Consider the following 13,897-nt stretch of genomic DNA (forward strand, 5'->3'; position numbering starts at 1 on the left):
AAAGAGGTGGAACATGTTGGACAATACGAGATGCCGGTATCCACAGCCACTCGGTCTTGGAGGGGTTCAGCCTGAGCCTGTTCCTTCGCATCCAGACCCGCACCGCCTCCAGGCACTGGGACATCACATCAAGGGCATCACTGGGTTGGCTCGGGGTGGAGATAAACAACTGGGTATCATCGGCATATTGGTGATACCTCACCCCAAAGCCACGGATGATCTCACCCAGCGGCTTCATATAGATGTTAAAAAGGAGGGGGGAGAGAACCAACCCCTGGGGTACCCCACAAGAAAGGGGCCTCGGGGTAGATCTCTGCCCCCCTGCCACTACGAACTGTGAACAGCCCAAGAGGTAGGAGGAGAACCACCGTAGAACAGCGCCTCCCACTCCCAACCCCTCGAGCCATCGCAACAGGATACCATGGTCGATGGTATCAAAAGCCGCTGAGAGGTCAAGTAGGACCAGGACAGAAGAGCAACCCCTGTCCCGGGCCTGCCAGAGATCATCTACCAGTGCGACCAATGCCATTTCCGTGCTGTAACCGGGTCTGAAACCGGGCTAGTATGGGTCCAGATAGTCCGCTTCATCCAGAAATTGCGGAAGCTGACGCGCTGCAACACTCTCAACAACCTTTGCTACAAAGCGAAGGTTGGAGACAGGACAATAGTTATTCAAGGAGGCCGGGTCCAGAGCAGGCTTCTTGAGAAGGGGCCTCACCACCACCTCTTTTAAGGCGGAGGGGAAGACACCCTCCATCAATGAAGCGTTGACATCAGGAAACTGAGATTTTCAACTTTATGGAAAACGTGACTTAACCTTCAAAAACTACAGTTGTCATTAATTATACTTTGAAAATAGTTTGTAAGAGATACACGTATTCTTTTTCAAGTAGTTACACCTTTCTTCATGTTTTTGTCTGCTCCTGAAAAAAAGACATGGCTGCTTTAATTAGTCAATGTTAATGTAAGCATACACAATTGATATTTTCATATTTATTATTTATTTTCCCATCTTAATCATAAGGTGACTCTGGGATGCTTACAATTATAAAAAGAATAAAATAAGGAAATAATGCATATCTTGGTGCAGTGGGGAGAGAAATTAATAAAATTTTGACTATCAGCCTGTGCCAATGATCTGCGCTCCAAGCACCATCAGGCTGAATGTAATAGCTAACCAGCTGATTTCAAATGAATAAATCATAATAAATACTCAATCTGTAGTGATTTGAGTGCTTGATACTTCCAAGCCATACAGTAAATAGTCCAGAAACCCGAAGAAAGCTCATCATGGTCAATTATAATTTCTTAGCCTAAGCTCACTAATAAAATTATGATGATACTAAATTGAGATAATTCCTACGTAGCCCTGAATTCCTTTCAAGATATATTAAACTTATAATGAATTATATTAATATAACCAAATCTCTGATTTGTGTACTCCTTACAGAAAATGAGGATAATCTAAAAGGAATGCAGAATAAGTTGCAAGATGCAGGGGAAAGAAACTCAGCTCTCTTGAAAGCTTTGAATGGCACCCTGGAAAAGCTATCAACCATTCCAAACGGTAAGTGGGGATGAGCTAAATTATCATTGTTCAGTATTTAGAGCGCAATGCTTTTCCTAAATTAAAGAATTACGTTTTTTCCCCACTTCAGTCCTCAATCTACTTGTATTTGCATTATCCTTCCTTCCTTCCTTCCTTCCCTCCCTCCTTCCTTCCCTCCCTCCCTCCCTCCCTCCCTCCATCCTTCCCTCCTTCCTTCCCTCCCTCCCTCCCTCCCTCCTTCCTTCCTTCCTTCCTTCCTTCTTTCCTTCCTTCCTTCCTTCCTTCCTTCCTTCCTTTCCAGTTTCTAACCAAATACAGCAAGAATCATGTAAGAAGTGCATCAATATCATGTCTTTGTGTTCCCAATCAAAATATTTTCATAATATAGATACTAAGTGCAGATAGAGGAAAAATTCTCTTTAACGATACACAGTGGTGCCATTAAGTTTAAAAGCCCCCCTTCTAAGAACCCTGGAAAATTTGTCCAGATTCTCCCACTTCTCATTCTGTCTGCCAGTGTCTTTCTCAGTGATGTCACTTGATCACAGTCAGTGGGCTGCTGCTGTCACTGCTGTCTGCTTCCCTCATGACTGCTGAACTCTATCCAATGCTTCCAAACCAGTGGCACCATTTTGGCACATCCAAACACAGTGGAAGTACCATTGTTAGAATTATCATCACAGCCCAATAGCTCAGCTCTAATAAGACGTGTCAGTATGCTGACAGCTTTGGCTCAATATATTTCTGATTTTGATCTTCTACTTTTGAAAAATATGTGTATATATTATGCTTTCTACTCTGTCCCATAAGTCCTCTTGTCTTTTTTGGTTCTTTGAGATATGTTAGTATATTGCTTGCCACAGATAAAAAAAATTGATATTCTTTTTTTTCCCTTTTGGTTTAGCAAGAGCATTTACTTTCTTCTCATTCATAGAAGTCCTTCTTTTTACTTTTTAAAAGCAATGAAAGGCAACATTCTATCATTTTAGTTCATTTTCTCAAAGTGCCTCTCCTTGCTGTTATAATAAAAATGCTAAGAAAGGAGCAAATATTCAGAGAGAAAAAGATCAAGTTGACCAAAGTGTTATGTACATAGGGGATGTTGCACAGATATAAGCCACTGACACCACCAGGTGGCAGGGTGCCCTGTCCGGATTGGCAGGGTAGTCTTTGGCGGGAAATCCAGATATTGGGATTGGTTCCAAGTATATCTGGCTAGGTATATAAGTGGGGCAGTTGCCCCTTTGTTCACCCAGTCTGTGCTACATCAATAAAGAGTTGGAATGCTGACTCCTATTGTCCTGAGTCATCCATCTTGGCCATGCGGTCCGGAGCCCACTATTTAACACTGGCAACAAAGGTGGGATGCTGTTTCAAACAGAGCTGAAGTCACAAGGAAGGAGGAAAGGCAAATCTTTCCCAAGGGAACCTTCCAAACACTGAAGACACTCAGAAGCAGGAAAGGTAAATTTTCTGAACCTTCCTAACGATGCAGCATTCAAGGACCGGCGCAACATGGCTAAGTTCGGAGTGACCAGTGAATTCCATTTCAACTTCGATGAACCAGAGCGATGGAAAGTGCATCTGAGACAAATCGAAGGGTTCCTGATGATTAACAAGATCACAGAAGACAAAATGAAAGCAGCGGCGCTTTTGTGCCTAAGCGTTCAGGATGTGTATGATGTGGCCATGGGACTGTGCTCACCGACGCCCATCGAAAACATCTCTTATGCATCCAGAAATGTGCCAGCTGTGGGGGAAATCATCCGCGAGCGACCTGCAGGTTCCAATCCGCGAAGTGTCGCTCCTGCGGCAAGACGGGGCACATCGCAGCTGTCTGCTGGAATCGAAGCCGGGACAGCCTGAATGAAGTACAAGCTTTGGCATCGGCACTCAAAGGTACTGTTCTTCCTTGGCACAAACCCCGGCTCAAACCCTCCAACCTGGGAAAGAGCAGGCGGACCGTGTCTCACACAGAGATCCATCAGCTGCTCAAACCAAAAATAACAATACAGGTCCTTGCACGATAGAACTGGACTCCGGTTCCACAGTCTCAATAATTTCCTACAAGACATTTCAAGGAATTTGCAATCGGAGTAGGCAGAGGGTCCCTTTAAAGCCCACCAAATTACAGTTGTCCAATTTCTAGCACACCCCCATTAAAATCAGGGGAAAGGCCACCGTGTTTGTAGGGTTTAAGGAGTTCCAGGGTCCCTTAGACATCTTGGTGACCGATGGGCAGAGAACTAGTCTAGTGGAGCTGGATTGGTTTGATGCCCTGGGCATTTGGTTGGGGGGAGTGAATAGCATCCAGCCCAAATGTCTTGAATCCGTCTGCAATGAATTTGCACACGTATTTGATGACAGGCTGGGAAAGTACACGGGGGCCCCCCATCAAATTTAAACTAAACCCGACTGTTCCACAGATACGAATAAAGCCCCGGAGAGTTCCATTCGCTCTCAAGCATAAGATTGAGAGTGAACTGAACAAGCTGGTGGAACAGGGGGTGTTAGAGCCCGTGGACGGGGGAGACTGGGAAACACCTATTGTGACACCACTAAAGGCCAATGGGGAAGTTAGAATATGTGCAGATTACAAGGCCATGGTTAACCGAGCCTTAAATCCGCACGCTTACCTGGTCCCGACAGTCCAGCAGGTACTCTCCGCTGTCCAAGGTGGTGTTTTCTTTGCAAAACTTGACTTGGCGCAGGCGTATCAGCTCACAGTTACTAAAGAAACAGCTGATGCTCAGACAATAGTGACACACAGAGGAGCTTTCAGAGTTAACCGGCTACAGTTTGGTATTTCAGTAGCTCCTGGAATTTTCCAGGAAGTCATGGAAAAGACTCTGAAAGGCATTCCAGGTGTCTGTCCTTATTTTGACGATGTCCTTATTGCTGGGGAATCTGAGGAGATCTTGGCTGACAGGCTGCAAGCTGTTTTAAGCAGATTTCGCTCTGCTGGACTTAAACTCAAAAAAACTAAGTGCAGTATTGGTGTGGCATCCACTGAGTTCTTAGGGTTCAGGATTGATGCCAAGGGAATTCACTCCACTGACTCTAAGGTAAAAGCAATTAAGTTGGCTCCAACCCCAACTAATAAGGCTGAATTGCAAGCTTTTCTGCAGTTACTAAACTTCTATCACGCATTTTTACCTCACAAAGCAGCAATTGCAGAACCTTTATACTGACTGCTAGATAAGAAAACCCCATGGAAATGGACTAAGGTCCATGAACAGAGTTTTAGACATCTCAAACAACTTTAATCCAGTGACTTAACCATCACCCATTTCATAGAAAACAAGCCCATTTGCATAGCGTGTGATGCATCCCCTTATGGGGTGGGCGCTGTATTAAGTCATATAGAAGACAATGGGGAGCAAAGGCCCATTGCATACTACTCCCAGACACTGTCAAAGGCAGAAAGGAATTATGCACAAATTGACAAGGAAGCCCTGGCAATAGTGTAGTAGTTGACAGTCACTCTAAGTGGCTAGAAGTAGTACCAGTTCCTAGCATGACCTCTGCAAAGACAGTTCAAATGCTCCGGGGACTATTTGCCACTCATGGGTTGCCTGATGTGTTGGTCTCCGATAATGGCCCACAATTCACATCTGCTGATTTCCAGGCATTCACCAGGGCCAACTCGATTAGGCACGTCACATCGGCGCCTTTCCACCCGTCATCTAATGGTATGGCAGAACGCATGGTGAGAACAACCAAGGATGCATTGAGGCGCATCATCAGTGGAGACTGGCATCAAAGGTTGGCTCCGTTTCTGTTGGCACAACATACCACATCATGCATAGCGACAGGCAAGAGTCCTGCTGAGTTACGTTGGGGTCGGCGCCTGATTACTAAGTTGGACAGACTTCACCCTGACAGAGTGGCAGCACAAGAGGATCAACCCCAAATGGTCACTTCCAGAGAACTTCACATAGGTGAAATGGTTTGGGCCTGGAACTATGGTCATGGGCATCCCTGGATTCAGGGGGTGGTAGTCGACAAAACGGGGCCTGTATCATACATTGTAGAGGTGGAGGAGGGTTGCGAGTTGAGAAGACACATTGACCAGTTGAGGAAGAGACACCCTGAAAAACCACAAACTGTGATTCCAGAGCAGCACAATGACTTAGGGGTGGACAGGGCTCAGAATCAGGACCCAGCTGGTGACCCAATTGATGACCCCATTGCAGACCCAGTTGACCAAAACACAGGGCAAACAGTGAAATGGTCAGCAAGAATTCATAGGCCACCGGCGTACCTCAAGGACTATGTAAGGTCTTGAGGACTAGGGTTATTATGTGATAAAGCAAGCTCCACACTGCAGCTGTTTTTTCCATTAGTATGTTTATTGTTTTACATTGTTGTTGTTTTTGTATGGGGGAAGGGGTGTTCTGTACATAGGGGATGTTACACAGATATAAGCCACTGACACCACCAGGTGGCAGGGTGCCCTGTCCGGATTGGCAGGGTAGTCTTTGGCGGGAAATCCAGATATTGGGATTGGTTCCAAGTATACCTGGCTAGGTATATAAGTGGGGCAGTTGCCCCTTTGTTCACCCAGTCTGTGCTACATCAATAAAGAGTTGGAATGCTGACTCCTGTTGTCCTGAGTCGTCCATCTTGGCCATGCGGTCCGGAGCCCACTATTTAACACAAAGAACATCATTTCTGAAGAAATATAAGCAATCTGTACAGATGGAACTGAATGTGAGATTTGTTACTTACAGCAGCAAATGGAAGCCAAGATCTGCTGCCAGTGTTTTAATTATATGAAGTAAATAGGCATGACATCACAGTTCATTTTCCTACTTGCCTAGGAGGTTAAAACACATTCTGTATCAGAGGGAACCAAGTTATATACAGACTAGACTGATATCTTCATTATGACAAATTTTGCTGGATTAGGACTTCTTTGGTTTAAAAGAAAGTTAATTAAACCTATTCACAAGAACCTGTGAACTTATCTTTGCCAATGCAATAGATACAATGGTTTGCAGGAGGTCAACAAAAAGTTAGGATATTAAAAACATGAAAGTATGTCCAGAAATATATAGCCCCTCTTTTTTCCCTATGTAAATTTAGATTCCGTAAACAATTCAGGCAATAGTTCAGTTAATATATGTTTGATTTGTCTTTTCTGTTTTGCTCATATTTCTTGCAATGTTCTGTTATGGGCACATTTACTAATGTCATTGTTACAGCACTAACAGTGCTGTCACTCTTGTTTGTTCAGAGAGGTTACATGGTTTTTTCTTCTTGGAATAAGTGAAAATAAATAGGTTTTGTGTTTGTTTTATTTTTAAATAAAAATTTACCTTTTCAGAAACAAACAAAAGTGTTTTGTCTTGCAGTAGGGCCCAACACAGCTCAAATAGTCCCTCTACAAGGGATATGGGCGATTAAGAAGTTTGATAAATCAATAAACCAATAAATATAAATACTGTGTACAAGATGTGATAAGTAAGTATGTCGGCTTCCTTGAGTTATTTATAAAAAAAAGTGGAATAAAAATCAGATAAAATATATTTCTTGGTTCTATTTTTTCCCCCTCCTCCTGTTTACAGATACTGCAGCCAAAGTACAAGCAGTCAAAGATAAAGCCAAGCAAGCTAATGATACTGCTAATGAGGTACTGGCTAAAATCAGAGATCTCAATCAAAACCTCCTTGGATTAAAAGACAGATACAGAAAAGTTGCAGATGATGCAGCCAAAACAAACGCTATATTGAAAGATCCTACTAAAAATAGTAAGACCTTATTATGCCTATGTACTTTGATTTCTTTCCTTTTTTCTAATCTTCTGAAATGAAAGGGTTGTTCCTTCCCCTGATTTAAATTATGGTGTTGTGCGCTTTTCAACATCTACTAATGTTGGTAAGGTTTATGTATAGAGAGAAGAATGGTGAATACCCTATGCTTTAAAAATTAGATCTTCCTGCTGATATTCCATGCATAACTCCTTCATTATTTTGTATACTTCAAATATCACTTAATTAGCAGCATGTTTTCCATTGCCTTCTGCCACCTTAACACATTTCTTTTGATATAAAAAATAGCTTCAACTTTTAATAGTGAAAATGTCCTTGAAAGATCATTCCCAGGACAGTAGAAATAATGGTAAGCATTTGTAGTTTGAACATATCAGGTAGGTATATAAGTTAATCATTGGATGAAAATGCTGTAATAAAGCTGTCTTTTGGTTTTAGAAGATGTATTATAATCTCTTGGGTAATATAGATACATTAGGAACATATTTTATGCTGAACCGTTACTTATTATATTGACTGAAAAGCACTATATTACTGGTAGAATTTAGAAAAATGTCTCCAGCATAACTATGTGACCTGTTTTGATTCTTCCATTCAATTGTGTCCGATTCTCGGAGGCTGCCTGAACAAGTTCTTGCAGGTTTTTTGGCCATGTTTTTCAGAAATGGTTTGCCATTGCTTTCTTCCTAGGGCTGACAGAAAGTGACATGCCCAAGATGGGACAAAGACTCACAATCCCCCAGTTTCAAGCCTGATTCCTTAGTCATTACACCAAACTGGTTGGTTCTATATGACCTTTAGCAGACGAATAACCTTTTTTTTTTACTAGAAACCTTTTAAATTGCCCCAGTGAGTGGATCTTATACCAGAACTGGTCATCTCTGCAATATGCAGGAAAATCTAATTTGTAAGGAAAAGATATATTAATTCACCAGAAAAAAATGTTAAAAGGAAAAGACAGAGGTATCCACAAGACTAGAAGAAAATGGGCTTAGAATTTTTGAATCTTTACAACAACAACAACCGCAAAAAAATACATTATTATATCCCCACAAATCTGTGCTTTCCTCTTGAGTAGGGAGAAGTTTTATTGTATGTCTGAAGACTTTTACTGCTGAGTTATGTGAATTAGAAATACCTTCTTGAAAAAATCAGGAATGGTGCTCCTGAAGATAGTTCGCTATTATAGTTCAGCTAAATTTAGCAGTTAGCTTACAGCAAGCATGGACACAACCTAATTTAGAGTCAACTGACCAGATTGACAGGAGCTTCAGATTCCCAGTAGGCTAGCAATATCAGTGAGTCTTAATTAGAAAATTAATTAAATTAATTAGAACACTTGGTGGTAGTTGTGCTAAAAAAAACTTTTGAGCTTGAGTCTGCCTGAGTTTCTGGACTGAACGCATATTCAGAAATGTCCATCTCTGCTGGAGCCTCTATTTGGGGTCTCACTCCATTTGGAGAAGGGGGAAAATAAAATGTCAAGAAGATCTTGAATGATTGGAGTCCGTTCATCCCTGCCCTATTGCATATTCCTAATCACAGTTGAAGATGTGCATTTTCCTGAGCTGTACTTGCCGTTTCAATTTTAACTGAAATCAGGACTTCCTTGCAAGTTGTCTTGGTACTCTGCTCTTGTGTCTCCCCTTTCTCACTTAAATGTCCCCTTTGTTCTTCTTTCTACACCAGCTTCTGTTAGCATTCTACCTTTATCCCATAGTTAGTTTTAATTCTGAAATCATAGCAACATGAGAAAGGAGAACTTTAAGTCAGAGAAATAGGAATGCGCATAACCCAAAAGAAAGCTGGAGAAGATCACCATTATTATGAGATGAGGAAATGTTACATCTTCACTGATATATTACATGGTAACATCAAATAAAAAAATATTCTTTCGGCCTGCTTTTTATATCCATTAACCGAGTTTTAATTATCTACAGGTGAAACTCGAAAAATTAGAATATCGTGCAAAAGTTCATTTATTTCAGTAATGCAACTTAAAAGGGGAAACTAATATATGAGATAGACTCATTACATGCAAAGCAAGATAGTTCAAGCCCTGATTTGTCATAATTGTGATGATTATGGTGTACAGCTCATGAAAATCCCAAATCCACAATCTCAGAAAATTAGAATATTGTGAAAAGGTGCAATATTCTAGGCTCAAAGTGTCCCACTCTAATCAGCTAATTAAGCCATAACACCTGCAAAGGGTTCCTGAGCCTTTAAATGGTCTCTCAGTCTGGTTCAGTAGGAATCACAATCATGGGGAAGACTGCTGACCTGACAGTTGTGCAGAAAACCATCATTGACACCCTCCATAAGGAGGGAAAGCCTCAAAAGGTAATTGCAAAAGAAGTTGGATGTTCCCAAAGTTCTGTATCAAAGCACATTAATAGAAAGTTATGTGGAAGGGAAAAGTATGGAAGAAAAAGGTGCACAAGCAGCAGGGATGACCGCAGCCTGGAGAGGATTGTCAGGAAAGGGCCATTCAAAAGTGTTGGGGACTTTCACAAGGAGTGGACTGAGGCTGGAGTCAGTGCATCAAGAGCCACCACACACAGACGGATCCTGGACATGGGCTTCAAATGTCATATTCGTCTTGTCAAGCCACTCCTGAACAACAAACAACATCAGAAGCGTCTTACCTGAGCTAAAGAAAAACAGACCTGGTCTGTTGCTCAGTGGTCCAAAGTCCTCTTTTCTGATGAGAACAACTTTTGCATGTCATTTGGAAACCAAGGACACAGAGTCTGGAGGAAGAATGGAGAAGCACACACTGCAAGATGCCTGAAGTCCAGTGTGAAATTTCCACAGTCTGTGTTGATTTGGGGAGCCATGTCATCTGCTGGTGTTGGTCCACTGTGCTTCATTAAGTCCAGGGTCAATGCAGCCATCTACCAGGAGATTTTGGAGCACTTCATGCTTCCTTCCGCAGACAAGCTTTATGGGGATGCTGACTTCATTTTCCAGCAGGACTTGGCACCTGCCCACACTGCCAAAAGCACCAAAACCTGGTTCAATGACCATGGGATTACTGTGCTTGATTGGCCAGCAAACTTGCCTGACCTGAACCCCATAGAGAATCTATGGGGCATTGCCAAGAGAAAGATGAGCGACATGAGACCGAACAATGCAGAAGAGCTGAAGGCCGCTATTGAAGCATCCTGGCCTTCCATAACACCTCAGCAGTGCCACAGGCTGATAGCTTCCATGCCACGCTGCATTGAGGCAGTAATTGCTGCAAAAGGGGCCCAAACCAAGTACTGAGTACATATGCATGCTTATACTTTTCAGAGGTCCGATATTGTTCTATGTACACTCCTTGTTTTATTGATTGCATGTAATATTCTAATTTTCTGAGATTGTGGATTTGGGGTTTTCATGAGCTGTATGCCATAATCATCACAATTATGACAAATCACGGCTTGAACTATCTTGCTTTGCATGTAATGAGTCTATCTCATATATTAGTTTCCCCTTTTAAGTTGCATTACTGAAATAAATGAACTTTTGCACGATATTCTAATTTTTTGAGTTTCACCTGTATATTAATTATCTATAGATCAGCTAGTTACCATGTTTTAAAAGTCCTAAGAGAAAATATCCCACTTACTTCAAATCAACATAATCCACCCTGACAAGCTGTGCCCATTTCCAGGTTTTTGTTCAGTCACCAACTTATTTTATATTGCTGTTTGTTTTTTTATTTATTTAAAATTTCTTTTTCTTTTTTTCTTTTTTTAAAAAAATGCTTCAAAATTTGCCTACAGGAATCAGTACGTATAAGGTTTTAACTTCAACCACTTTATTAAAATATATTTGCATGGTTACTATGTTAGGCATTATCTAATAATAGCTGTTGTGTTCCAGCAATGATACTAATTTATCCAAGCAGCTTTGCCATGAAAAAGGAATGTACCCTAGTTGTTATTACATGATCATATGCATCTATCAAACACATTTTAAAAATTAAGAAAGGGTCTTGGAAGCTTTCATTAAAAAAAGGTCTACGTATTCTGATCCTGAAGCTAAAACTCAAATACTTTGGCCACCTAATGAGAAGGAAGGATTCACTGGAGAAGAGCCTAATGCTGGGAAAGGTTGAGGGCAAGAGAAGAAGGCGACGACAGAGAATGAGGTGGCTGGATGGAGTCACTGAAGCAGTAGGCGTGAGCTTAAATGGACTCCAGAAGATGGTAGAGGACAGGAAGGCCTGGAGGAACGTTGTCCATAGGGTCGCGATGGGTCGGACATGACTTTGCAGCTAACAACAATTTTCTAATGTGCAGATCAGTCAATCTGTACACTTCACAATGTGTTGAAAACTTGTTGCATTTGTCATTATTCACTCTTTTTCTCTTGCATCTTGAGGATGAATATCCAGACAGCTCCTCAACTAACAAAAACATGGGTTCTTCAGTGTGAGTGCTCCACATTCGCACTGAATACCCCATCAATCATTGTCACTATCAAGTTTTAATTCATTAAATGTAATACTTTCAGTCTGAGTAATCATCTAAAACACACAACAGAAAAAAGCAAATTTTGACTAGAGTGATTCAGTATATTCCCATGCACGTGCAAACACTGCTGTATTTTGTTGAAGCTTAGAGCTTTCTAATCGTTAAACAGTAGACTCAGGATGGACTATAGAAGATGTTTCACTTTCAAATACATAATCATTTTGCTCACCATTATGCATCTTTCCATGTCCATAATAGTGAAAGCAAACAGGAATACCAGATACTGTATTGATGAGACACCATAGAAGAAGGCACTATGGGTTGTTTGTGAACTTCCAAAGCCAAACAAATCTTTTTATCGTACAAGCCAGAAATCCTAACTGCCCCATATACAGCAAATGATTGGGATTACACACACTGCTAAGGTTGCCAGGCCCATCCATGTATTGTTCCTTTTTCTAGTTTACCATTGTTAGATACTGGGTTCGTCGCTTCAATGACGAGATGAGGCAAGTGAGTTCAGCAAAGATCATTGTTTATTGCTTGCAGGATCTGAACTGAGAAACAGGGCTGCGAATGCAGCAATTTATACCCTGGCCTCTAGGCGGCGGCCAATAGGTTTAAAGCAACCTATTGCCGCCCTAGAGGCAGCCAATGGCAACGCTGGAGACAGGTTGTCTGAGGAGCTGGGAGCCGTTAGCCAGCTTCCCTGCTTAAGCAACCTTCCCTGCTTAAGCAACCTTAAGCAATTAACCCACGTGGTGTTCCCTTAACAAGACAAAGCCCAATACATTACAACCATCCCTGAAGATGGTTTCAGACAAATGCAGGTAGAGATATATGAGAACAGATTTCAGTAAGATTTGGAATCTTGTATTTTTTTAAGGATGTGCAGAGATATTAATCTGCTATCTAATTTACACATGGGGCCGATTGTACATATATAAAACCATCTATGGACATTATGTTATTTTATTTTGTTCATACTGAGCCATGCTCTGAAGTTTCCATTGTCATGTTACTCAAATTTTGCAACTTTAGGGTGGCTTGAAAAATTTGTTTGAAATATGGAACACTTAGTTTATTAATTGGCAAATCCGCTACTATTTTAATTCAAAATGTGTTCAGTAATGCGAGAATGCAAGCCCTGAAACCTTAGCTCCCTAGTGCACTTTTCTAACCTTTGCTGCTTTGCTACTATTTTGCCTTTAAACCAAGTTATAAAATTAAAATTAAAATGGCAACCATTTTACATCTTTAACATGATTACTGCAGATTGCTCTGAGCACAGCAACCCCAGTTTTAAACATAGTTCATGCATCTAGAAATTAATGTAACATCGAACTTTTCACTCCTGACATTCTTATTTTAAAATTTGTATCATGGCTAATTTAAACCATCATTTCCAAAGAATCCATCCAGATCAGGAAACTACCTTAATAATGAAATCCAAATGACCATATGAAGTAAAAAAATGTTTTATATTATTGGCTAGAATGCAAAATTAACCTACAGTTTTCTATTTCAGGTTTAATGAGATATATTAATAAATTACCCATGATGCAATTTTTTGAGAGGAGAATCAAGGGAAGAGTTCATTTTTTTATTTATAAATCACTGCCCCAGAGTGCCCTCAGTTTTTATTAATGGCACTTGCATCCAAAATTTAATCTGTTCTGTTTTTGTTTTATTTTTTCACATAAAGTTGCTGATGCAGATGACACTGTTAAAAATCTGGGCAAAGAAGCAGATCGGCTGATGGATAAATTGAAACCAATCAAACAACTTCAAGATAATCTGGGGAAGAACATATCTCACATTAAAGACCTGATAAATCAAGCCAGGAAGCAGGCCAATTCTGTAAGACTTTCTTAAGAGCTTAGTTTATTTCTTTGAAAAGGTAAAGACTTTCATGAATTGAGCTGTACTTTTGGTGGCTACAGGAGAAGCTGGTTTGTCATCGATGTAGGGCACATTTTTTTCCACTTCTTACTGTAGTCTTCCTCTCCAAGCGAATGGTGAAGCTAGGCCTGTACAGCTTACATAATTGCAGCCTATAGGAAAAGTCTGTATACTCAGTCACAATAAATTACAAATCCCAGAGTTGT

At 41.0% G+C, this 13,897-nt stretch overlaps 1 protein-coding gene across 1 annotated transcript in view; it reads left to right on the plus strand.

Annotated features, from left to right (window-relative positions):
- The window catches only part of LAMA2 (laminin subunit alpha 2), a 455,074-nt gene that overhangs the window by 368,784 nt on the left and 72,393 nt on the right, over nt 1-13,897 (plus strand). The window contains exons 42-44 of the mRNA XM_081312969.1: nt 1,451-1,567; nt 7,120-7,302; nt 13,495-13,649. Coding sequence (XP_081169095.1) covers nt 1,451-1,567; nt 7,120-7,302; nt 13,495-13,649 — 455 coding nt within the window. The remainder of the gene's footprint in view (nt 1-1,450; nt 1,568-7,119; nt 7,303-13,494; nt 13,650-13,897) is intronic.

The sequence above is a fragment of the Vipera berus genome (assembly GCF_964194415.1).
Source record: "Vipera berus genome assembly, chromosome: 1".
Taxonomy (NCBI): Eukaryota; Metazoa; Chordata; class Lepidosauria; order Squamata; family Viperidae; genus Vipera; species Vipera berus.